The sequence below is a fragment of the Nymphalis io genome, chromosome 20, assembly GCF_905147045.1.
Source record: "Nymphalis io chromosome 20, ilAglIoxx1.1, whole genome shotgun sequence".
NCBI lineage: Eukaryota > Metazoa > Arthropoda > Insecta > Lepidoptera > Nymphalidae > Nymphalis > Nymphalis io.
Genome location: NC_065907.1, coordinates 1,507,869 through 1,534,434, shown reverse-complemented (window position 1 = coordinate 1,534,434; position 26,566 = coordinate 1,507,869). Strand labels below are relative to the sequence as shown.

The following is a 26,566-nucleotide window of genomic DNA, read 5'->3' as shown; positions in this document are numbered from 1 at the left end:
CAAAATTAGCAGGCTGAAGTGGCAGTGGGCTGGTCACGTATGTCGTAGGACCGATGGCCGTTGGAGCAGACGAGTCCTAGAGTGGAGACCGCGAATCGGCAAGCGCAGCGTAGGGCGCCCTCCAGCCAGGTGGACCGACGACCTTAAGAAGGTGGCGGGCACCAACTGGATGCGGAAGGCGGAGGACAGGGAGCTTTGGCGCACCTTGGGAGAGGCCTATGTTCAGCAGTGGACAACGATTGGCTGTTGATTGATTGATTGATTGAAATTTTTCTTTAATTTATCTTGTGAAATATATATTATTTTTATATTATAGGTAGGCGGACGTGCAAATAGGCCACCTGATGGTAAGTGGTCACCACCGCCCATAGACATTGGCAAGGTAAGAAATAATAACCATTACTTACATCGCCAATGCGCCGCCAACCCTGGGAACTGAGATGTTATGTCCCTTGTACCTGGAGTTACACTGGCTCACTCATCCTTCAAACCGGAACGCAACAATACTAAGTATTGCTGCTTAGCGGCAGTAGAGTAGGTAGTACCCACCCCAATCCATCTCCTCTAAATTACCTGTGAGCATTTAGCGACCGAGAGATACCGCAACGCAGGTCCCAATTTCGCTAGCTCGTATAGACCAAAGTCCGTGACTCCGATACAGTCAGACACACTCAACTCCTTGAGTGCGCAATACGAAGGTATCCATCTAACGCCTGCGTCTAAAATAGAAAAAAAAAACAAGTTTACATCAATGAATTCGAAAAAGAGCGTCGCATCTAAATTAATATATTTAATAGTCACAGTGTATCTTACGGTTATAATAAAAATAATGTTAAACTACAAAAATATAAATTGAATAGTTCAAACGCAAAAACTTGAGTGTGCTTTAGTAATAGTTGTTATCGCAGATTCATATTTGAGATATTCTTCGTCATGTGTATAAATCCACAGTAGAATAAAGATGTGGAAGAAAAAAGTAAAGCAAGTCTATGCCCAGCTATGGGAAATTTACAGACTATTAAATGAACGTTTCGTTTGAACCCGCATCGAAGCAGCGTGGTGGAATAACCTCAAAAAAGAGAGAGGAGGCCTTAGCCCAGCAGTGGGACATTCACAGGCTGTTACTGTTTCGTTTATTTAGTTACCATGTCTCTAATAATACCCACGAAAAATTATATTCCTGAAATTTCACTGAATATCTTATGTGAATTTCTACATTTTTGTTAATAAAATCGTAGCCGTAGAACCTGAATAATATTTTATTTTATCAATATTTAATTATCTTCAATTTTCTTAGATTTGAGATGGCAGATACCAGTACACTACTACGATCTTTAAGTAAAAATATATATATATTTTTTAATATAAGAACACGTTTGTGCTGATTCTCGTTTCAGTAATATGACGATTCAAAATTTCTTGTAAGGTCTTATTATACAAAGTTTATTAAACATATCAACCATAAGTCATACCTGTGACTAGAGTACATCTCCTGAGGTAGAGATATTGTAATGACGGACAGGTGTGCAGTAAGGCACATAGACCAGCATCAGAGACCGCACTGCAGTCAGTTAGGTCGATGTATTCTATGGGGGGTCTTCTCGTGGATAACCGGCTTTCAAGCCACGCCCACTCTGGCCAGTCCACGTTTGGACAACCTGAAAAATAAAGCTTTAAAATGTATTCTTCATAGAAGCTCCCGTAACCGACAGGGGGACAGAAAACAGTCATGATATTTACATGTTATTCAAATATTAATTTGGAGGAATGAATAGGTGAGCAAAGTACATTGTACCGACCCTAAATAAATCAGATAAGGGCTAAGGAATTAATTGATCAATTTAATAATAATTAAGTAATATAACTTAAAATATGTATATAAAATAATTTAAGCACTTTGATATATTGATAACGTTCATTAATAGAATTTCAAATTTTACTTAAACTTTGATAATGAAATCCCAACTTGAACAGTATGAGATAATTCATTAGAATAATTAATAAGACCTTTAATACGAGTTTCTACGTAAATTAAGATTCACAAAGAAGCAAGACATATTCCTTTTTAAAGAGCTTAAATTATTTATACAACTTTCTTCTTATTTCACCCGTACAAAGTCGGGATGAGTAGCTATCCCGACTTTGTACGGTTGAAATAAGAAATATATAATAATAATAGTAATATCCTGGGACATTTTTCACGCACGGCCCTGCGTGAAAATCTGATCCCAAATTAAGCCTTGTACTATGGAAACCAGACAACTGATATACTATACATATATACTACTTTTTTTTGTAAATACATACTCATATAGATAATTACATCCATATTTTGATCCCAAATTAAGCTTGTACAAAGCTTGTGCTATGGACACCAGACAACTGATATACGACATATACTACTTTTCTTTTGTAAATACATACTTATATAGATAATTACACCCAGACTCAGGACAAACAGACATGTTCATGCACACAAATGTCTGTCCTGGGCGGGAATCGAACCCAAAACCGTCGGCGTGAAATGCAAGTATCTACCAACCACGCCAACCGGCTCGTTAAATATATTTTTTGAATCCTAGATTCGATCGCAGCGCCACCTTCCGAATTCAATCTAAACCATGCCATTTACCACAACTCCCACAACTCACCCAAACACACACACATAAAAAATTATCAAAAGTCGTTTCGGCTTGAAGGGTGAATGAGCCAGTGCAACTACAAGCACAAGAGACATAACATCTTGGTTCCCAAGGTTGGTGGCGCTTTGGCGATGTAAGGAATGGTAAATATTTCTTACAATGCCAATATATATGGGCGTTAGTGAGCACTTACCATCAGGTGGCCCATATGCTCCTCCGCCTACCTATTTTATAAAAAAAATATAGGCGATAACTAGGATTTACTATCAGGTAAAAACGAAATCCTACGAATGGGAATCTAATAATTAAAGAACTAACCCGTTAGATCGATGTGCCTTAGATCTACTAAATCTGTGATCAGAGGTGCTAATGCTCTTGCGTCCATTGTATTGGAGCTGGTTAACGCCAAATGCGTCAAGTTTCTGAACGTAGCTGCCAATAGTTGGGCACCAGCAACGGTCACCTATAAATTGATAATATTTATTTTAAAAGTAATTATAGTAGACTTTCTACATTCATGTCATACCATTTACCAAGATTGACCTGTAAGTTTCTGTAACATACTCGATGTTCAAGAATATTAATGAGATTTTATCTTTTTTATTCATTTTAATTGAATAAATATTAGCAGTCAATATAAAAAAAAAAACAGTAAAAAAAGTCAAATGAATATAATGCTGCAGCTAGCTGCTGACACAGCGACTTCTTCTGTTAAAGAGAAGAATATAGGACTTATTTCATCGTGACACTGATGATGCATGGGAGATGGACTTTTATCTGTTATAATTTCTTTAAACACAGATGCCAGGAACATTACTACTAGTACTAATACTTGTTGATTAACCTACCGCACAGGTCTTCGATCGCCACTCCCTGACAGCGCTAACGCAGGATCCTGCTCTGGCCCCCGCACATCGAGCAGCTATTTCTAAAGGACCCGCGGCTCTTACTCTTCTCCATGGCTCTGGCCTTACTGTTAACCTGGCCACGAATCTTGACCATCTCCTACATACCCGTGACATTCGACATAAGTCTGACACCTAGAATTGAAAACTTATTATTTATCTTTGGTTTAATAGTTTTTTTTCCTGTTTTTTTGCTCGGTTTGAATAGATATTCATTTTAAAGTTTAATGAGCAAAATCTGGTAAACATTGACATTCCTATGCAAATAAAATTGTCCTGACAATCTGTTGATATAGAAGTTGACATGCTACAGCGCCATCTAGCAGCGTGTTACAACAAAGTGGATGGTTTAAAAATCCTCTCTATAAAATAATACGTATATATACTAACATTCATGATAATCTGTTAACCGGTGTTGATGAACTTGATATATACGTATATATATTGCTTACAAAATATAATTAACAATAAACAAGGAATCACTTCTACTTCTATCACAAAACACACACTACAAACGCATTTTAAATAAACTTTCAATAGTGGTTGTATAGTTACGCAATTCTTTATCTCCTTCTTTCGAATGTCTAATTACTAATGACAGAACGAGACAAGTCATAAACAAATTGACTGCTATACAATGTTTATAATTAGTCTGAATACGAGTATAGTAAAAAAGTATAATGAGAATAGTTTGGGAACTGATTAGTTAAACAATAGTGTGTCTTCCTCTTTCGAATGTCAAATCAATAATGACAAAAGAGAGAAATTTAACAGTGTTTAACAAAACACACGTCACATAACGTTTATAAGTATGTCTGTGAGTAGTTATAGTGAGATTAACTCGTGCTTTTATTCATCGTTTTATCCAATATTTCGGTGTACAAAAAACGCCGAAAAAAAGTTTCGAGTCGCGAGCGTGAACAAACTTTTTTTTGTTGCTTCCGACTTTCCGCATCTAACTACCTACCCAATTTATCTGAAGTGTCATTCTCGTGACGACCTGTTTTTTTCCATTTCCCCATCTCAACTTTAAGTTCATTGCCTCTATTTAAAAATTAGTTCATGAAATTTATAATAGAATTCAAAATCGTAACTAATATTATAAATACGAAAGAAAGTGCTAATGAGTATGAACTATATAAATTCTGAATATATTTACCTCAAGATACGATAATATCTTTAGCCACAAAGCATCGGACAGCGTGTTATCACGACGTCTTCTTGGTGGACCACAGTCGGCCAATGTGTGGTAGCCTTGGTCCAAGCTCAGCTCGCTGAGGTCAGCAGCGAGGGAGAGTGCTGGCTCGGGAGGAGGAGGTGGCCGTCTTCTGGCCCCTCCACACACACCCGGCCCAGAGCAACTCCCGCTTGACATAGTGCAGGAATTCTGAAATTATAATTGAAACATGTCATCAATAGCTTGCCCATTTGACAGACTTTTAGGCTGCCCGCCTAATTAACGTTAACCCTCTTTCGCTGGTGAGTTTTATTTTTTATTTGAGCACATAGCTGGAATATTTCTACTAATATCTTTTCTTAAGTTGTGTTTGTAGAATATATCGAAGTATATGATATGAATTAAGTATGCGTTATTATGCATGCGTCAATGAATTGATGTAAACAATTGTTTGTGAAACTCGAAACTCACCGCAGAACATGATCGTGAAATGTCAGAAAGCGATATGCGATATTAACGATAACAATTATTTTTTATTACATTTAAATGACACAAAGATCAAAATAGCATATCATCTTTAGTTAGTTTTCAATATTTCAGTGAGATACAACGTGAGTTCCTATAACATTTCAGTGGGGCTATTCTGTAAGAATAAACCGGAGAAAATGGTCGTGAAATGTCAGTAAGTGATATGCGACATCGATCCTAATAATTATAACATTTCAAGTACGCATGCATCAATAATATATCACCCAAGTCGGTTGTCAACATTTCACGCGTGAGTAATGAAGTAACATCTTATAGAATAGCATTTCTCCTCTAAATAAAATGTGAATTTGCAACAATACACTATGTAACACTAATCCTGGGACATTATTCACACACGGCCATCTGATCCCAAATTAAGCAGAGCTTGTGCTAAGGAAATCAGACAACTGATATACTATATAATCTACTTTTCTTTTGTATATACATACTTATATAAATAATTACATACATATTTTGAAATTGTGTGTAATTTAAAAGTGTGTAGATAGTCTGTATAAATTAATTATCTTTATTAAAGGAAAGTTTACAATTAAAAATAAAAACCTCGATGTATATTTCGTGTAAATTTATATTTAGGAAGTTCGAGTCTAAAGTTTCATTCAATAGAATAACAATTATCGATTGTAAGATATTTACCATCGATTCATAATAAATAAGATCTGAAATTTGAAAAATAAATTAGATCTCCAAGTCTCAACTTATTTTTTTAACTACTACACTTGCTCACTTATTATTTTAACATAGGGCACTAAATAATAATGTTTAGCGTTACTTATCTAGACAGCTCCGCACAGAGTCGTATCACAGGGTTTATTTATGACACAAAACTAAAAAAAAACCTTTCAATATCAAGAATAAAACCATAAACAATTTCAGCTGATATTTATGAAGCTGTCAAGTTCTTGGTTATAGAATTAATAGGACAATTTAATTATTGAAATAGCGCTTATATTTATTATCCTGTATAATTACGGAGTATACTTGTAGAATGTATTCTACATACATGTTGACCTTAGTGCGCAATTAAGATAGTGTCTTTACAATGGGATCATAAATCAATCAAATGTGTCATTTGTGAATCGCCTTTCATCGAATACTTCATCAGTGAGTAAACTTAAGTTCATTGTTAAACATATGACGTTATTATATATTATAATTTATTTATTAATCATCAAACACTGCGATGACACTTATAGTATAATATTATACAATAATACATATTTCAGCTAAGTTTCCATTGATAATAATAACACAAGTACTAAAATTTAAAGACAAAATATTTATAAAATCACATTGGTAAAATATTATACAATAAAGGACAGGTAGGATACAATTAGGAGTAAATCAAAATGTATGTAGTTTTAAACTAAATATAAGTATACCGACAACGGAGATGTAGATGTAACAGCCTGTGAATGTCCCACTGCTGGGCTAAAGGCCTCCTCTCCTCTTTTTGAGGAGAAGGTTTGGAGCTTATTCCACCACGCTGCTCCAATGCGGGTTGGTGGAATACACATGTGGCAGAATTTCAGTGAAATTAGACACATGCAGGTTTCCTCACGATGTTTTCCTTCACCGTAAAGTACGAGATGAATTATAGTCACGTCACGATGTAGAGTTGGCTTATAATTTTAGCAATCTATGTTTAAATACTCACATAATATTTTCATCTATTATAGGGTATATAATAATATACACCTTTTTATATATACTGGCGGGATCACAAAAGTCAAATGAATAGAAAACTGTGTGAAATAGAGATAGAATATAATACATTGAATAATGTAAATGTAACGCGTCTGAAACCACGGTGCCCAGTTATTCTATGCTAATATAATAAACGCGAAAGTAACTCTGTCCATATGTTACGTTTGCACAGCTAAACCATTGATCCGATTTTGATGATATTTGCTATGAATAAAGCTTGAAACCCAAGAAAGTACATAGCTTACTTTTTTTATACCTAACAACTGATACCCCCGTAGCGGTTTGCGGTAGAATATGTTTCTGGTGGTAGAGCTTTGTGCAAGCTCGTCTGGGTAGATACCACATACTCATCAGATATTCTACCGCCAAACAGCAGTACTTGGTATTGTTGTGTTCCGGTTTAAAGGGTGAGTGAGCCAGTGTAATTACAGGCACAACGGACATAACATCTTAGTTCCCAAGGTTCCTATTCTATAAAAAAAATGTTATGAGTGGGTGATACTGACCCAGCTTGCAACAAAGCAGTACCAAGCAAAATATTAGTATTAGTACTGTTATAAAAAAAAAGTTAAATATTACCGTCATCGCAACGTAGACATATATATACCAGCATCAAACGCAAATAAGTTAAATGCTTGTTTTTAATTTAATAACATATAAAACTCCATGATAATAAATTTGTTTAATAACAATTTCGAACGCAGCGTGGGAGGAATACACAGTTTGAACTTTTTAGAATGTGTTTCGAATTCTAAATTAGCAATAAATATCCGTATAAAATAACTGGAATATTTCATATGATAATACCGTATTAATTTATCACTAGAGCTCGCTCGGTGGACGAATTTGGATCATAATAATCGACATCGTCCGGAAATTGTGTTTCTAAAATCAAATCAAATGATACCACTAAAATCAAATTCAAAGTCAAAAATCTTTATTCAATATTACACGTTACACTTACTTATCGATTGTGAAAAACTAATTACCAATATATAATTAATAGGTTTTATATATAATAATTATATTTTATTATTTGAAATTGCTTGAAAGCGATCGTTTTATTCCCAAAGTCAATCTATAAGTTCGTCAATACCAAGTAAAAATTAAAAAAAAAAACTATTGACAAACAGAAAAAGGTGCTGAACCGTTTTGTCTTTGTTTATATATTCCAATCCTACGTATTGATTAAATAATTTGTTGCATACCAACACCTTTATGCAATAAACAGGAATCTGTTTAACGGAAATGTCGTTAAAATCTACATAATATAAACCTGTACACGCTTACATTGAGATTAGTCACAAGATATTTCTGTAATAAAATAGAAACTAGTATAATGATAATAACATTCGTATGTAATATCATTATATATCCTGTTATCTAAATAATGTGTTTATACTGCACATCTGGACAGTATGTATTAGAATAGTCCGATTTGAATAATACTTTTTTGCATTAGATAGGCAGTTTAAAGAGGTAGGTTAGATAATACGACTTACTATTTCGACTAGAATAGAAGTAGGAACCCCAAATTTAAATTTATATAAATACGAAACAGACTTGTGTAATCCAAGTATGTTAAACAATGGAGAACAGCGTGACGTGTAAAAAAATACTTATTAATTAAAATAAAATAAGAAGAGCTCTAATGGCCCCGTGATTACTACACGTCACTCTTAACCAAAGGTACAATACAAACACCGCTGATGTTTTCAAGTGTTTTAAAATACACCTGCACGTGATGAAATGCTGCTATATGACATGTGTATTCACCAACACGGTTTAGAGCAGCGTTTTGTAATACAATCTAAATCTTTTTCTCAAAAAGGCAGTATGATACTAATGAGAATTATGTTTTTTATTCAAAAATATTTGAGTAACTAGCAATGATGAAAGAGAATTGTATACGTCTTGGTACCATGTTATACCTACCACTCTACCACTAAATAGCAGTATTTTGTATTCTTGTGCTTGTGGTTTGAAGGTACATTACATATTAGTTCCCAACGTTTGTGGCGCGTTGACGATGTAAGGGATAGTTAATATTTCTTACAGTGTCAATGTTTATGTTTGTTGGAGACCGCTACCTGTCACGTGGCCTATTTGTCAATCTACCTACTACTATTATTATTAACGGTGAAGGAAAACATCGTGAGGAAACCTGCATGTGTCTAATTTCATTGAAATTCTGCCACATGTGTATTCTACCAACCCGCATTGGAGCAGCGTGGTGGAATAAGCTCCAAACCTTCTCTTCAAAAGGGAGAGGAGGCCTTAGCCCAGCAGTGGGACATTAACAGGCTGTTACTACTACTATTAAATAAAAAAAATTAGTTTACCTAATTATTATAATTAAAATTGCCGAGATGGCTCAGTGGTTAGAACGCGTGAATCTTAACCGATGATCGTGGGTTCGGACCCGAGCAAGCACCACTGAATTTTCATGTGCTTTATTTGTGTTTATAATTCATCAACAAAGAAAACATCGTGTCGAAACCTACATGTGTTTAATTTCATTTGAGCAGCGTGGTGGAATAAGCTCTAAACCTTCTCCTGAAAAAGGGAGAGATCAACAGGCTGTTCCTGTACTGTTATTGTTGTATATTTTGTAATTTCGTTTGAGAATGATGTGTTCTCCTGTAATCGGTTGTGCATAGTTTTAAGTTAATGTAGAAAAGTGTTTTGAATGTGTATTATGTATAACTGTTGGAGATCCAAAGAAATTAATTAATTAATTCAATATTGAATCACTACATTCACTCAATATAAAACTACCACCGGTTCGGAGAAATGAACTCGCGTATTATATAAATTTTAATACATTAAATAGCCTGGAGGCAATCATTTCATTACTGAAGTGTGTTCAATCGTTTGCACACAAACGTATCTTTACATTTGTTTTCAAATCCAAATAAGAAGCCGAGTCCTATGTGGTACACATCGGATTTCAGACGTTGCATTATATAATTATGATATATATATTTGTTTATAAAGGCCGTGTAATGTTTAACTTTGTTTACCATAGAAATAAAATGAAACTATTTATAAATTATTTTTATATGCTCTTATTATTTCTAAATATTTTATATGCTCAGGTACAATAGTCAGACTTATTATAAATAATAATAATAATGTCCTCCAGACCGTTTTCGGCCACGGCGGCCAATCTCAAGACAGATCAGCCAATTACGCAGGAGATGTTATAGTGTACAAGTGTGTGCGTAAACACAGGTGCACTCTATATTCCCTAACTCTCATAACCCGATGGGACGGCAATCCCACACGACCGGAAAGAGTTCACTCGCAGGACCGGCTTTACGTGCTTTCCGAGGCACGGAAGTGTACACACTTCCAACTTCCAGACTCCGGGCTGCTACTGAGAATTTTAGACAGAAAAACCCAATAACTTTTTAGTGGCCCGACCTGGGAATTGACCCAGGACCTCCGGGACTGCGGACCCGGAGGTCCTGACCGGAGGTGCTGCTTACATCAAGCCACTAGACCAAAGAGGCACTTATTATAAAATTAGGTATAAGGACGTCTTGATAATTTATCCTTAAAATAAGGAGAATTGGGAATAAATAACGCTCAGAAAAGAAGAAAAAATTTATTGAATATGACAACGCAATATATGATTAATTTCTACGTAATATCTCTCAAAGTTTGTTATAAGACTTCTATCGAACTAAAAACAAGACTTGCAAACTATGTTTCTTATCTTTTTGATAGATCTAATACCGTATTTTCTATAGTATAGGTAGATGGGCGAGCATATGGGCCACCTGATTGTAAGTGGTCACCAACGCCCATAGACATTGGCATTGTAAGAAATGTTAACCATCGCTTACATCGCCAAAGCTCCACCAACCTTGGAAACTAAGATGTTTTCAACCTTAGGTTTTTTTTTATTAATTATACATGCTCACTCACTCTTGAACCCGGAATACAACAATACCAATTACTGCTGTTTTGTATCATTAGTGATTTGACATAAAATTAAATATTAACTTGAATATTTTGAAAAAATATTGTAGAAAATGATTACATAATCTGATCGAATCGCAGCCCGGACGACCAATTTTAACTTTCCAGGCTATTCTATAAAAGCACACTCGAAACTCATCGCTGAAATCGGTCGTGAAATGTCAGAAAGTGATATGCGACATTGGCCATAATAATTATAACGTTTCGAGAATACACGCATCAAAATAGTATATCCATAAGTCAATTGATAACAGTTCAAAGGTGACTAATGAACTGAGTTTTTACAGAATAGAACTATTGTCGCACATTTTTGACGCACTGGTTATTTATTTGCGTGTGTATAATTTTTGTATGTCAGACGAAATTATAGCTTAATATGCGTCACTACATTTTTTTTATGGAACATTGCCTGTGTACTTTTAGTTCCGCACTAAAACATTGAAATGAATAAATATTAGATAAATAAAAAAAAACACCATTATACGGTTGGCAACATTTCACGGTATACAGAGGACAATCCGATACAACCGGAGACAGATCAGACGCAGCGCCAATGACTTTATTGCTTCACTACAGATGCTATTATAATTTTTCTATCATTCTCCATTCTTAAAATATAGTAATATTGTTAACTTACGATTAATTAAATATTCATTATATAAAATTATTTTTTACTAGATTTCGCACGTGGCTTTGCCCGTATGTTGGGTATAAGTATTTCACTAAAATCAGTTTAGTGGTTAAGCCGTAAAAGCGCAACAGATAGATAAACAGACAGAGTGACTTTCACATTTATAATATTATTATAGAAGTATAGATTATACACGGGAAAGTAGACTAATGACTTTAAGCCATACATTTAATAAAAATTCTTAGATAAGATTTTTGCCAATATCCTGTTTATATATTAAAAGCAAATGATAAAATATTTTGTCCTACATAAATATTTTTCGTTAGAATAACGAGATGTGTGGCCTTATATCTAGTCACTAGACCAACGAAGCATTTTAAAATTAATTTTATATATCGCTATCTATATATCATTGGCACTATAAGAAATATTAACCATCGTTTACATCGGTCGGGAACTAAGATATTATGTCCCTTGTGCCTTTAATTGCATGTTCACTCACCCTTCAAATCGGAACACATCAATACTAAGTATTGCTACCTAATTGGACTTGCACAAAACTCTCCCACCAAGTAAATTGTCTTGGTAGTATCTGCATTCCGAAAATATGTAAGAATTCAAAAGTTATAAGCGTATATGTATATACGTTATAAGATCTCAAATAAAGTTTCGATTTTGATTATTGATAAAACAATTCAACATAAATAACCAACGAACATAAAATATACACGTTCTATCCGCGGTATCTTTACAAGATTTCTAGATAACCATAATATTTAAAACATTCAAACTACATCATTCATCGCCTACAACTCTGTCTTCGCTATGATTATAAAACAATTTATTGTAGTCAAGTGTTCGGCTACATCGAGATTGATGTCGATAATATCAGTAAAAAATACAACAAAGTACTCGTTTTTATTTAAAAATATACCTTATTTATAATGCGATAAGTTCCAAAGGCTTTACATATCCTGTGTAAAGTCGTCTTTCCCTTGAGTCCGCCGACCGCCACCTACACACGGAATTCGCAATTTATGCTATTCGGTCCCGTAACCACGTCCTCAAGACATCGATGTTAAGATATTGTGTACCGATTGTTTTCGTTTTACGATCGAATAGTTTCTATTTAAAAAATCCTATCACGCATTTCACTTAAATGAAAAAGGTAAACCGAATAAAAAACCTTAAGATATTCATTTAATTGGATGCTATTTTCTCTGTCACCATCAATGTCCCTTTTCGTTCCTTCGGAATAATGATCATGTACTTTAATCAGAAACTAGTTTTGCATTAAATATAATAATGTTCTTCTGAGTATACGTCAGTCGTTGTAGCCGCAAGACTTATCAGCGCAAGAAATATTGATTTGCACAAGTGTATGCTCAAACACAGGTGCACCCTCCATTCTCTTACTTTCATAGACCGACGAGAAGGTAACCTGATACGACTGGAATGAAAGTAGGCGTAGTACAGAACAGCATATCGTTCTTGAACGGCACGAAACACTGTACGGTGTAAACACTGAATTATTGACAGGAAACTGTCATTGGCCCGATCCAGGATTTACATGCAAGACAATGAGATCTGCGAATAAAATTGAATAATAAGATTTAAGATTTGTCTTCTACAAATGAAGTAAAAAAACAGCTGCACATGCCCCAATGCTGTGCTTATGCCTCGTCTAAGTTTGAAGCTTATCGTTGCTCCAAAGCGGGTTGGTAGAGACACATATTTCCATCCAACACATGCAGGTTACATCATGATGTTTTTCTAGCCGCCAAATATGAGATGTATTAAACACAAATAGCACACGAAATACCAGTGATGCTCGCTTGAGTTTGAACCTGCAATCATCGGTTAATATTCACGTGCCACAACTGAGCCATCTCGATTCAATAATAATTAAATTCAATGAAGCAAAGCAATCTAAATACGTCATTATATGCAATCAGGCTTATAGAACTTGAAATTAGAGGAAACAACTTCGATCCATATTTGACGGGACGAGTTTACGTGATTCTGGGAATAGAATACTTGGCCGAACATTCAAATGCTGCCAAATAATGATTAATTCAAGTTTATGTTCTCTGGTTCGATGGTGATGGGGATCATAGTTTGGAAGTCTGCATTATGGATCTGATAATATGTCGCTGCGTAAGCCATCTGTCACTTGGACATCATATTAGTTTAAGCTCCCAATCTTCTCCAAAGAGGAGATTATTATTATTTTTACAGATTTTCGATATGGAATAGGCTCGAAAACTTCCCAATTTAACCAAATGAATTTTATAGATTTTTAGGACAAAAGAAAGCTCTTAGAGTTTTCTGTCTTAACACTAAATACATTTTATTAGAAATGATAACTGATTTTCCAAGTTTAAATTGTATTGACTTATATTACAGTTAAAGATGTAGTGGCGCCAATATTTGTGCACCCACGCGTGCCCTTGGCTTGGGTAATAATTTGCTTAAATTAACATGGCGCTATTTAAGCGCCGTGTATTTTATTATAATATTTAATGAACTAAATTCTTATGGGTTTTAATAGACCAAACATGAATCATGTTTACTAAAAATGTTATTTCTAATAAATAAAGGACAATAAACTTCTTCACCATTGTACATTTTTAGCTTGTCCTTATCACCTTTGTTAGAGGGTCAGTCCAGTTTGTTAACTTCCTTCCTTGATTTTACTGGAATCACTAAGTTATGATATGAGTATGATGATAAGATCTGCTCTTACAAACTAGTAAACATAGAATGACTCAACTCAAAAGAATCTAAATAAAAATTATAGGTATATGCATATATTTCCAAAAACTCAAGCAACCATCGAATTAGAAGCTCCCAGAATACCGGCAGTATTTCCCCTTTGTACGGCCAAACTTAGAAATTTAATTAAAGATTGACGCATAACGTACGTGCTGTGGAACTTCGAACTACTAAGATCATTATCGAAACTTTTTTTAAATAAATAAATACCAGATTAATAATTTTGTTTATTTTGTATATACATGGCTTATTTTCGTAACATGAGACTAATAGAAGCAATATTTCTGACACAGTAATAATTCTATTATATGTCGTAATATTGAATGTAATATAAAGTCCTGACACATCGTAATTTTATTATATTTTGACCTCTTTGTATATTATATTAAGGTTCACTACATAAATACTCAGCCATAACGTTGTAAGTGACATTCAATTGTAGCCTTTATTATAATACAATTAAGATTTGCAACCTCTCATATGAATCCAGGTGCGCCAAGGGCAAAGCGTAGGCATGGTGAATGTTGGCGCCAAAGCCTTATTGGTACTTGAATTTATAGAACAGCAACCGTCAAACTAATCAAAATGGCGCACTTTATAATTGATTGTCATGTTAACCGAAATCGTTCTAAAATGTTATTCGATCAGAGATATATTGGTGTAGGATAACCATGAGTCAAATTTTTAGAGATTTAAAAAAAAACATACCGTCTTAATTCCTTATAAGCCAGTTAACCAAATGCATTTCAAATATCTAAATAATTTTATTTTGAAGAAATCTGTAATTTTTTTGTTTTCTGTTTTTATTTTGTCTTCCAATTTTATGGTCGAGGCTCAGTTCATCCTTGTCAATATTAGTAAAGTAACAGCCTGTAATTGTCTCATTTCTGGGCTATGGGCTCTTCTCCTATCTTAGACTAATCGCACCAGTGCGGGTTAATCGATACACATGAAACAGATTCCTATCCTAAATGAAAGTAATTAAATAAAAAAAGTCGAGATGGCCTAGTGGTTAGAACGCGTGAATCTTAACCGATGATCGTGGGTTCAAACCCGGGCAAACACCACTGAATTTTCATGTGCTTAATTTGTGTTTTTATTCATCTCGTGCTTGACGGTGAAGGAAAACATAGTGAGGAAACCTGCATGTGTCTAATTTCATTGAAATTCTGTCACATGTGTATTCTACCAAACCGCAATGGAGCAGCGTGGTAGAATAAGCTCCAAACCTTCTCCTCAAAAGGGAAAGGAGGCCTTAGCCCAGCAGTGGGACATTAACAGGCTGTTACTGTTACTGTAAAAAAATAAAAATAATGTTATAGAATGCCTTTATATATTTTTCTTTAAAATATATTATAATTTATGGTTTTAGTTTAAATACATAATAAATCAAGTATGTTTTGCTTGTCAAGATTATTGTATTTTGATTTTAAAATGGTGTTACGAGTAATAATAAATAAGTGTCGTAATTGATATATTAAGTATAGGGTAGACTATTCTAAACGCGCAGTTCGTATGAAGCGTTGAATAAATAAATAAATAATAAAAATAAAGTTTAATATAATAATAAAATTATTATTTGAACACACTTGATTTCTACCCTTATTTCACGCAAAGAGAATTAAAATTGTATTTTCACATTTAATTTTAACTATCCATAATATATAAACCTATCCAAAATAAAATATCTAAAAACATAAGCATTAAAGTAAAGTTGAATTGATAATATCCTTCTTTATCGAAGTCAGCTATAAAATTTACGCAGATATTTATTTTAAAACAAAGGTGTGTAAGAGAATAAGAAAAATTAGATACAATGGATTGTTCTGCAGCTGTTCGTGTTCCGGTTTGAAGGGTGAGTGAGCCAGTGTAATTACAGGCACTAGGGACATAAAACCTTAGTTCCCAAGGTTGGTGGCGCATTGGCTATAAGCGATGGTTGACATTTCTTACAATGCCAATGTCTAAGGGCGTTTGGTGACCACTTACCATCAGGTAGCCCATTAAAGTAAAGTTGAATTGATAATATCCTTCTTTATCGAAGTCAGCTATAAAATTTACGCAGATATTTATTTTAAAACAAAGGTGTGTAAGAGAATAAGAAAAATTAGATACAATGGATTGTTCTGCAGCTGTTCGTGTTCCGGTTTGAAGGGTGAGTGAGCCAGTGTAATTACAGGCACTAGGGACATAAAATCTTAGTTCCCAAGGTTGGTGGCGCATTGGCTATAAGCGATGGTTGACATTTCTTACAATGCCAATGTCTAAGGGCGTTTGGTGACCACTTACCATCAGGTAGCCCATATGCTCGTCCACCTTCCTATTCTATAAAAAAAAAAAAGCTCTGCCAGGCCGTGTAAGCAATGTTAAATACGGTATATATTCTGTATATCTCTTATATTCATTGTGATGATGTCTTTCTGACCATTTCGGCCAATCGCGGGTAAAATGAGCAAACTGCACAGGATGTATAATAGTGTGCGTAAATACTCTCTCTCTCTCTCTGTCTCTCTTCCCTCACTCTCATAATTCGATAGAACGGCAACCGATCGGAAAGAGTTCATGAGTTATTATATTTTTTTAATACTATACATACGCGAACGTTTTTGAGCGGCCTAGCATCAGATACTTAACAAAACAAACACACGTTTACACTATTATGTGACAATCAAGAACCTAAACATTATTTAAAACTACGATATATTAACCTCTATTATAAAAGGTATAAGAACTAAATTCTGGTATCCATCTTTACGCGTAAACAGTATCAGGTAGACAAAAATCCATAAGTTAAGTATTTTACGTAAAAGTGTAAGGACATTAAATCCAAGAGGATAGTGATGAAACGATAAGGTTTTTAAAGACCGTGTCGTAAGTTTTAGATTTATAAATAGATAGATAATGTACACGCCACACACATAAAATAATTACCTACTATTACAATGTCCACTCTTATACTATAAGGCTAATTGCATTATCGCTTATTAGCTATAACTCCCAGCGAACCTTGAATGGAATACAGTTTGTCGATTTCGCTTGTAAATATTTAGATATTAGTTTTTAGAGATTATATAGGCCAAAATGTATGGATATATAATCATATGTATATATATATTCGCCTACGTAAAATATATTAATATATATACATAACATATTGATCCATTAATTATTAACTCGTTTCTTTTACGATTATTTTTATTACCGTAATTAGATTCGAACATATAAAAACCTTTATTTTATTACGTTAATTACAATAGTAATACGTAATATATTTGAATTGTTGGAAGGTATTATATGTAAAGTTGGTTTAATATTATAACAATATCACCGGCGAACATGATACGTTATAGCGTCTGCTAAATTATCGAATTTAGCCGTGCTTCAATTTTAGTTGTGGTGTCAAGCAATAATATTTTTCTTCAAATATAAAGCAATACGTGTAATGTGTAAAACGACACCCACCCTAAGGGAAGCTCAAATTTGGTGAAAGACCGATAACAGAGGTTGAGCATGTTGACAGCGTCTCAGTTTACTATATGTAGAGGTTCACATTGTAACATAATCAAGGTAAATATTACATATTTTATTTTAAGTCATTTATTTATATATATATGATAAATTAAATAAGTTCTAAAATGTATTCTAGTTCTAAAAAAATATTAACCTAGGACACTTTGCGAGTTATTTATCATAAACATGAATCCTTTAATATTTAAGCTTATATAAAATGAAACGCGTAAACCACACGATCAAATAATTTTCGATAATTCGCAGAGTAAACCGATAGTATTTCTCCCCCGCATCGTATAGATCAGGTTAATAATATCATATGCTTAAACCGCGTCATACCACATATGAAACGTGGAAAGAACCGCAGTGAACGTTAACTTTTGAAAATTGATGAACCTTAATATCGAAATATGAAATTTTACTGGTGGTAGAGCTTTGTGCAAGCTCGTCTGGGTAGGTACATCCACTCATCAGATATTCTACCGCAAAACAGCAGTACTTGGTATTGTTGTGTTCCGGTTTGAAGGGTGAGTGAGCCAGTGTAATTACAGGCACAAGTTATTATTAACAGTTTTAAATATTAAATATCAACTGCAGTCACTGACAAAAAAAATTATACTGCATTCGGAAACGTTTCCTCATAATTTAGTAAAAACTGTTAATTTGTTTAAAAATTTAATTAGTTACTACCTTTTGTTTCTGTTTTTGTATTTTGTTCTCTATTTAAATATTTTTATTTTCTGTTTTTATTCTATTTTTGATTTTTATATTTTGTAATTGTGTTTGTGAATGGTGTGTTCTCCTGTAATTAGTTGTGCATAGTTAGTTTTACAAAACATAGTTTTTTAAAAAAAGCCGAGATGGCCCAGTGGTTAGAACGTGTGAATCTTAACCGATGATCGTGGGTTCAAACCCGGGCAAGCACCACTGAATTTTCATGTGCTTAATTTGTGTTTATAATTCATCTCGTGCTTGACGGTGAAGGAAAACATCGTGAGGAACCTGCATGTGTCTAATTTCATTGAAATTCTGCCACATGTGTATTCCACCAACCCGCATTGGAGCAGCGTGGTGGAATAATCTCCAAACCTTCTCCTCAAAAAGGGAGAGGAGGCCTTAGCCCAGCAGTGGGACATTAACAGGCTGTTACTGTACTGTTAGTTAGTTTTAAGTTAATGTAAAAAGTGATTTGAATGTATGTTATGTACAACTGTTGGAGATCCAAATAAATAAATAAATAAATAAAATAACTCCATCTAGTAGATGGTAATTGGTCCGATCATATTTTAATACTTAAAGCTCTTAAATCGTAACTTTAATTTCCGTCATAAAACAAAATGGTATAAGTTATGATATTTATAAATCTATTAATTAATAAAATGTTACGAACATTTTCGTCTTTATAGCAAGTTAACACTTCAGAAGTGTCATAACTTATCAAGCGATAGACAGTTCCATTAAAATCTGAAAATGCGTCTTAAGGATTAGTTATGTACACTCTGTACCTCACAGTTACTTGAAGGTACAAGTAGAGTTTTCTAAATTTTTCAGTAATAATGTCTATTGGTGAAGACGGCCACTTACCATCAGGTGGCCTTGTTGCTCACTTACCTTACCAAAATAATAAAATAAAGAATACACTTATATAAGATCTGTACATGTTTTATAATTTTCGAGGTGAAACTTAATTGTACGCGGTAGTTTTGTGATGGTTATATATATATGTAACATTTCCTTTAAGGCATCTAAAGTATTTCAAGTTTCTAGCGAACGTGAAGTGGCATGCATTCTCGTTACTACATGGCACTTTTCGTATTTTGCTTGATATACGACATATATACCTTACAACTTATTTATAAAATCATTAGTTATCTTTTTATATATATTAGTTATTTAATGGTAATATTGTCAAATAAAATATTCAAATTCAAAGGACATTTGCCGTCTAACGTCTAAACGATGCTCTATTGCCATTTTAATGGCAGCTAATTAATTCCTTTGCTACAAAAATCCTAGAATGTGAATGAATTAGCTCCCACGATCGCTTTCAATACGGCTAATATACGATGACGATATTTCTTAAAAAAAATAAATAAAAACACTAACTTAATTTTCGGTACCTGTTCCAAACAGGTCATTGGTCTATTCAAAATTAGAAAAAATAAAAGAACAAAAGCAACAACTTTAACATGACAATAATTTGAATTTAGAACTCCATCATAACTTATACAAGGCAAATAAAAAACAATGTTAATTTCATAAAACGTAAAAACTTCATTTTATGACATTGTTATTCAAATAAACAAATATAAGTTGTAAAGAGCTTAACACATGAATTGTTCTTATTAAGTTGCATATAGGTACATACCTCCCCCCCCACTTCATGTGGGGGAAACGCGGAAATGCGCGCGTTTTTTAAAAAAAAAAGTGCCCCTTATATCCACAAATGATTTAACTCTCTTAGAAAAATAAATTATATTAGCGAAATGTTGACAATTCACAATCTATATAAATAAATAAAATTTAAGTATATGTCTGTGATTTCAAAACAACTACCACTTTTAAAGTTAATATGGCTATTAACATATTTTGGCCTTTCTATTCCGTTTAACTGGATTTTCGATTATGACGCGGGTGAAGGTGCGGGTGAATCGCTCGTTAAGAATAAAAATTTTATTAAACACACACAACTTTAAATATATCGATGTAATTATAAATGATTAATATTTCAATTACGAATATTACGGTTTTTTGAATAATAAAAGTACTATTAAGGTTTCAAAAGCTTTTATTTCGTAATTTGCACTGAAATGAAAACATCGTGAGGAAACCTACAAGAACTGGATGAAATTAATTCAAAGTAAAGCAACTGGCAAATAAGCTTCAAACTTTGCCCTTAACAGTAAAGGCCTTTGTCCAGCTGTGATACAATTACATACATACGTGTTGTTACTTCATGTATTGTAATAACATTGTAATACTGAGTTCTACTAGGATCCTTGCTAGTAATTTTCAGTAGAATCTAAATTCAGACCTTGTATTAGCTTCGTTTAATTGAAATTTAAAATAGTAAATCAAGAGTTATTTTACGAGAACGATTGATTTAAATATTGTCACAACTTTAAAATAATTTTAAATGCCATTTCTAATAGAGTTTTAGATCTATGATTTCAACAATAGGTACGAGTGCCATATTTGGACCGATTGCATCGACCCTTTCTACGTTCACCGATTAACTTCGATATACAGTTGGGAAATCGTTTCAGAAACTAGCTTTACACTGTTATGAGGAATAGTTGAGATAAAATACGTGACATAATATAAAAGGTCTGGTCTGGTTAGTAATAATAATTCTGTTAAGCGTGATTGAGGATTGTATCGGTTACTCTGAATGCAATATCTCAAATTATTATTGTTACACGTGTATTTAATGTAAGTCGGTATTGAGATTTTAGTTTTTTAAATGACAACTTTTTAAAAATGTTGCCCTTTTTTTGGTGGTGTATCTATTTATATTTACAAATATTTTTTTTTTAAATAGTATAATTTTTATCCTTATATTCTATAACTAAAACTAAAATAAAAACAACATACGCATTACAAATTTATAGAAAAAAACGACGTCTAAAAGATTATCCTGAAGTTTCAATTTCTTTTTTCTTTTTTATTGTATAGGATTGTCAATTTAATTTTGACCGTAATTTTCTATTAAGGTATATAAATAAAAGTGAACATGTATGTTTGTTCCCTATGATTTCTTAAACATTCAAGCTAAGCAACGGTTATAAATAAGCCCGTTAAAAAATAAATTAATATCCTTCATATCCAATAAAAGTAATAAAATATATTATATTGAAGTGAAAATCATGTACTATTCCATTTTTAGCCTCCGGGGTTTAATTAATAATCTAATTTATTGAAACATTTTAAGTTCAGAACACATACGTATTAAAAAAAACGTTAGTTGTTATATAATTATTGTTTTCGCCAATACTAGATAAAGAACCATTTAATTTAAATTGTATTACTTAAAAATGTAGAGAGTCATTTTTTTTATTAATTAATAAAATAGACTGTATAAACGAGCGAACGACTATAGACACAACTTTAATATAAAATAAAGGTTTGTAATAAATATATATATAATACTAAAAATCATTTTAAACAGATTTATTTATAAATTTTCACGTAGACACGTCGTGGTATACTTAAAAAATATTTTTCTATAAAAGCTTAAAAATTCAATACTTTCAAAATAAACAACTCTATGGGCATATATAATAATAGTGTTACCCACAATAAACAACGTTCTGCAACTGACTTCTATGCAAAAAGATAATCGTGATCTTCCTTAATCGTCAATGCATTATGTTATAAGCATGAAGCTTTTTCCCGACCGCAAAACCGAACCGAAAGTCATGTATTGTTAAACGTGCATTTGTGTTCTTTGCTTATGTTGTTGCTACACACACAAGCATACACGACAGTTTGACAATATTATACGTTTGTTATCGCATAATAGAATTGTATGCACCGTTAGTTTGGAAATCTAGCGTGATTCAAATCAGACGAAAAGATGTAAGCGGAGCGTTTACCGCACAACGCACTGACATTTACTTAGTTAAGTTCTGACTTGGGATAGGTAGGTGCACCTCTTTCACGATAGCATGCGCATCGATCCCGGGGCGCTCCTCGTTAAGACGGAAAGGGTATCCCTGGTTTTTAATAGGTATCCCAATGTTCGGGGCGCACTCGGTGCCTTGAAATCGAATCAGTCCCCCCTCCCAAGAGAGCCGGGTACTTTTTTGAATGATACAACAGCGTAAAAAAAGCGATGGGCTTGTCGATTTTTCAATAACACGGTGTAAAACCTCAACCTCAACGAACCTTACCGGAGGGATACTAAAACCCAACCAATCCAACCGCAGAAGTAAATACAAATAACCAAGTTTGACATTGAATTGACGCAATTTTATTAAATATGGATTCGTAAAAAAATGTCGAAGTTGTTGTTGTTCGAAGTTTTTGTTGTTGAAAGTAAAATTAAAGTGGATATAAGCATTTAAGTGGAATAATATTATATAATAAATAAATATAAAGCTATAGCAGAGCTATTAGCAAATCGAATGGAATATGTAAATCTATGGTTTTTTTATTTTGCTCCTTTGATTGAAATAGAGTATACGTGACCTACGCGCATGCGTGGCTTGCGTTGTTCGGCATCCACGAACCGTGTTAACAAAAAGGCTCGCATTTGGATTAACATCAGCCAACACGAGCAACACGTCTTCAAAGGGCTCGCGCTAGCACACACTGTCTAACCGCACCTTTAAAGTGCGACACGCGTCAAGGTGGGCTGACCTCTCCGGACCTCGTTATCGTATATGTTTACAATCTGATTGAGGAACTTAGATACAAGTATTACTTGCTACGTAGACACAATTTGTGTAATACCAGCTATGGTACTTCAAAGTTGTCTAAGGACGTAGATATTATACGATTGGATATTATCTGCGAACTGTTTGCAAAAAATCACTATTTAGAAAATATAAAAAAATACAATTAATTTTTTAATTTTGGTACTTTCGGTCTCTCTCCTTTAGCAGTTCTACTGACCCACGAGCGGAGAACAGAACGGAACAGACCGTACTCATTCGAAAACGATTTCGTGGCCTCTCCGATCCATGTCTAAGAGGGCCATGACACGATTGGTAGTGGATAAAAATTCCACATGAGTAAATTATGAAAAGAGAAGTAAATATACTTTAATACAAACATTTAATAATGTCCGAATGCTCTTGATTTTTTTTCTTTACTTTATTTATAATATTATTTTTTAAACTGTTTTATATACATGTATTATTATTTATTAATACATCTAAAACATAAATCCATACTTATATATTTTAATTACAGGTATATTTATTGTAATACACGAACGGAACAGGTAAATTGAATTGAATTAAGTTAACAAGCGTATAATTTATGTCGCTGAATTACTGATAGACAATTTATCTCGAGATTTGCATACTTCCCTCGGGATTAAAATGAAGCGTAAACTATGCACCAGTCAGACATTTAATATGCAAAAATATTGCTCGCGACGACAGATGACTTGCGACAAAAAATGTTTAATGCATTTAATTTAGAAAAGTTTTCAATATATAAGGATCATATTCAACTTCATTTATTAATCAATTCAATTCATTATCATCATAATGTCAGCCGAAAGACGTCCACAGTTGGACAAAGGCCTCCCCCAAGGATTTCCATGTTGACCGGTCTTGCGCTGCCCGCATCCAACTGCTTCCCGCGACTCTTGTTATGTCGTCATTCCACCTTAGGGGGCCTGCTGCGTCTTCCATTTCGTGGTTGCCACTCGATAACTCAATTCAATTGAATATTTTACCTGTTTTATCTCATCTTAAGAAAGCTAATAAGCAAATAGGCTTGGTTTTATTGCCATAGACACTGGAACTGCATTAGCATCTTATACTATCAAACATCAACGCCTATAGGATCTAAGATGTTATTCCCTTGTCTCACTGGTGGTAGGGCTTTGTGCAAGCTCGTCTGGGTAGGTACCACCCACTCATCAAATATTCTACCGCAAAACAACAGTACTTGCTATGGTTGTGTTCCGATTTGAAGGGTGAGTGAGCCAGTGAGTGAGCCAATTACAGACACAACGGACATAACATCTTAGTTCCCAAGCTTGATGGCGAATTGGTGATGTAAGCGATAGTTAACATTTCTTACAATGCTAATGTCTATAGGTGTTGGTGACCACTTACCATCAAGTGGTTCATATGCTCGTCCGCCTACCGATACTATAAAAAAAGTCTATCTGTTGTTTACACTGGCTCACTCAACTTTTAAAACCGGAACACATTAATAGCGATCCAAGCGGGTCCGCACAACGTCCCACCCGTAGAATCTACACTCCAAACCGGTACCGCTTTACGTTTGATTTAAGATTGTACAATGTGTACAAAAGTACTTGTAAAAATTAATTAAATTGATACAAAACGCATTCTTACAAATGACATTCAATTTGTTATTGCTCACGACAATGTTTGTTTATTTTACACTAGTGTCCGCCCGCAGATGCGCCCGCGTTTTAAAGGTACCTTATATACTGTACCCCTGAAAACGTGTATGTAAAATATAATGATGATCGGTTGAGTAGTTAAGACGTGAAAGCCTTACAAACAAACAAACTCACATTCGCATTTATTACATTATTAGTTTTATCGAAAATAATCAGCAGTGCTTTTCTGTAAGAACTCACTTCACTACTCATCCATGAAATGTTGACAAACGACTTATCGTGACATACTATTTTGATACGTGTATTCTTGAAACGTTATAATTATTATGGTCAATGTCGCATATCACTTTCTGACATGTCACGACCGTCTTCTGCGGTGAGTTTCGAGTTTGTTCGTACAGAATCTCAGTACGAATTAATCATAGAAATGCTTTCAAATATACTAACATTCCAAGAACATAATGTAATATATGTCACGCAACTGTTTAAAATATACAATAACTTAACGTTTTCATATTTACTTTTAGTTCCAAAGCCTGCTGGTTAATGTTTGAAACGGATAATTCAAGTAATATTCTCGACACGCTCAATTACACATGCCATTTTTACCATCTGACATATTCTCGGGTGTTATATGTTTATCTTTAAGTACCAGGAGCTACAAGATAGCTATAAAATATTCTTCAATGGCACAATTTACATAGAATTTAATGTTTACTCAGAGCTAACATAAGCACCATGTAACTTGATAAAACTTTTATTAATAAAAAAACAATTACGAAAACTCGTTTAGTATATCATTAATAAATTGTCTTTTTTTTAATATTGGTGAATCTATTTTAATTACGTTTAATCGTATGCTTTTGCCTTATTTCGTTTCTTCGTTTATTATTTGAAAAAAAAAAAAAATTATGTATGACATTTTGATACAGATAAAGAAAACCTGCATCGCCTGAGTGACATTGACAAAATAATCTGTATTTACTATACCCTAATACATACTATGTTCAAGTTTTAATTTCAGATTATTTAAGCGTGGTTTGTATTTCAAACGTGGCTAAATATTCCTCGTAATATATAATTGAATATTTTATAAATATACTAATACTAAGTTATTACAATAATATATGAGTAGTAGCCAAGGTTCAAACTGCTAATTAAAAACGCCGTCTTATAATAACTAATACCACATATTAAAATTAAAAACACTAATAGTCCAGTTTAGAGCTCAGCTCTAAAATTGTTTTCTACGTTATTGGCTATTTGACGTACACACTTGCGTTTTTCTGCTCAGTGCTTTACGCTTAATTTTATGTTCTTGTATTTCTATTTAACTGAGTTAAAATTATTTTTGTACATTAAAAGAATTCTTTAGTTCCCTTTGTTCCTTTTTATTTCGATATTTGAAAAATCCTTTATTTTTTTTTTTTTACTTTAAGTACGTAGCCAGACCTGGTAAATGGATTACCATAATAAATGAATCAATTATTATTGTTTACGATACAATCGTAATTTTTTGACTGTCTTGTTAAACACTGATTTCTCTCTATCAGTCATGATTAATTTGACATTCGAAAGAAGAAGACACAGTATTAGTTAACTAATCACCCGCTAAACAACGATTATAAGCAA

General features: G+C 33.5%; 1 protein-coding gene across 1 annotated transcript in view; it reads right to left on the bottom strand.

The window, feature by feature from the left end:
- The window catches only part of LOC126776501 (F-box/LRR-repeat protein 7), a 46,964-nt gene that overhangs the window by 5,110 nt on the left and 15,288 nt on the right, over positions 1-26,566 (bottom strand). The window contains exons 2-6 of the mRNA XM_050499078.1: positions 4,707-4,934; positions 3,491-3,682; positions 2,961-3,105; positions 1,473-1,658; positions 574-719 (exon numbers count right to left, since the gene is read on the bottom strand). Of these exons, the coding sequence (XP_050355035.1) occupies positions 574-719; positions 1,473-1,658; positions 2,961-3,105; positions 3,491-3,682; positions 4,707-4,922 (885 nt within the window). The 5' untranslated portion in view covers positions 4,923-4,934. The remainder of the gene's footprint in view (positions 1-573; positions 720-1,472; positions 1,659-2,960; positions 3,106-3,490; positions 3,683-4,706; positions 4,935-26,566) is intronic.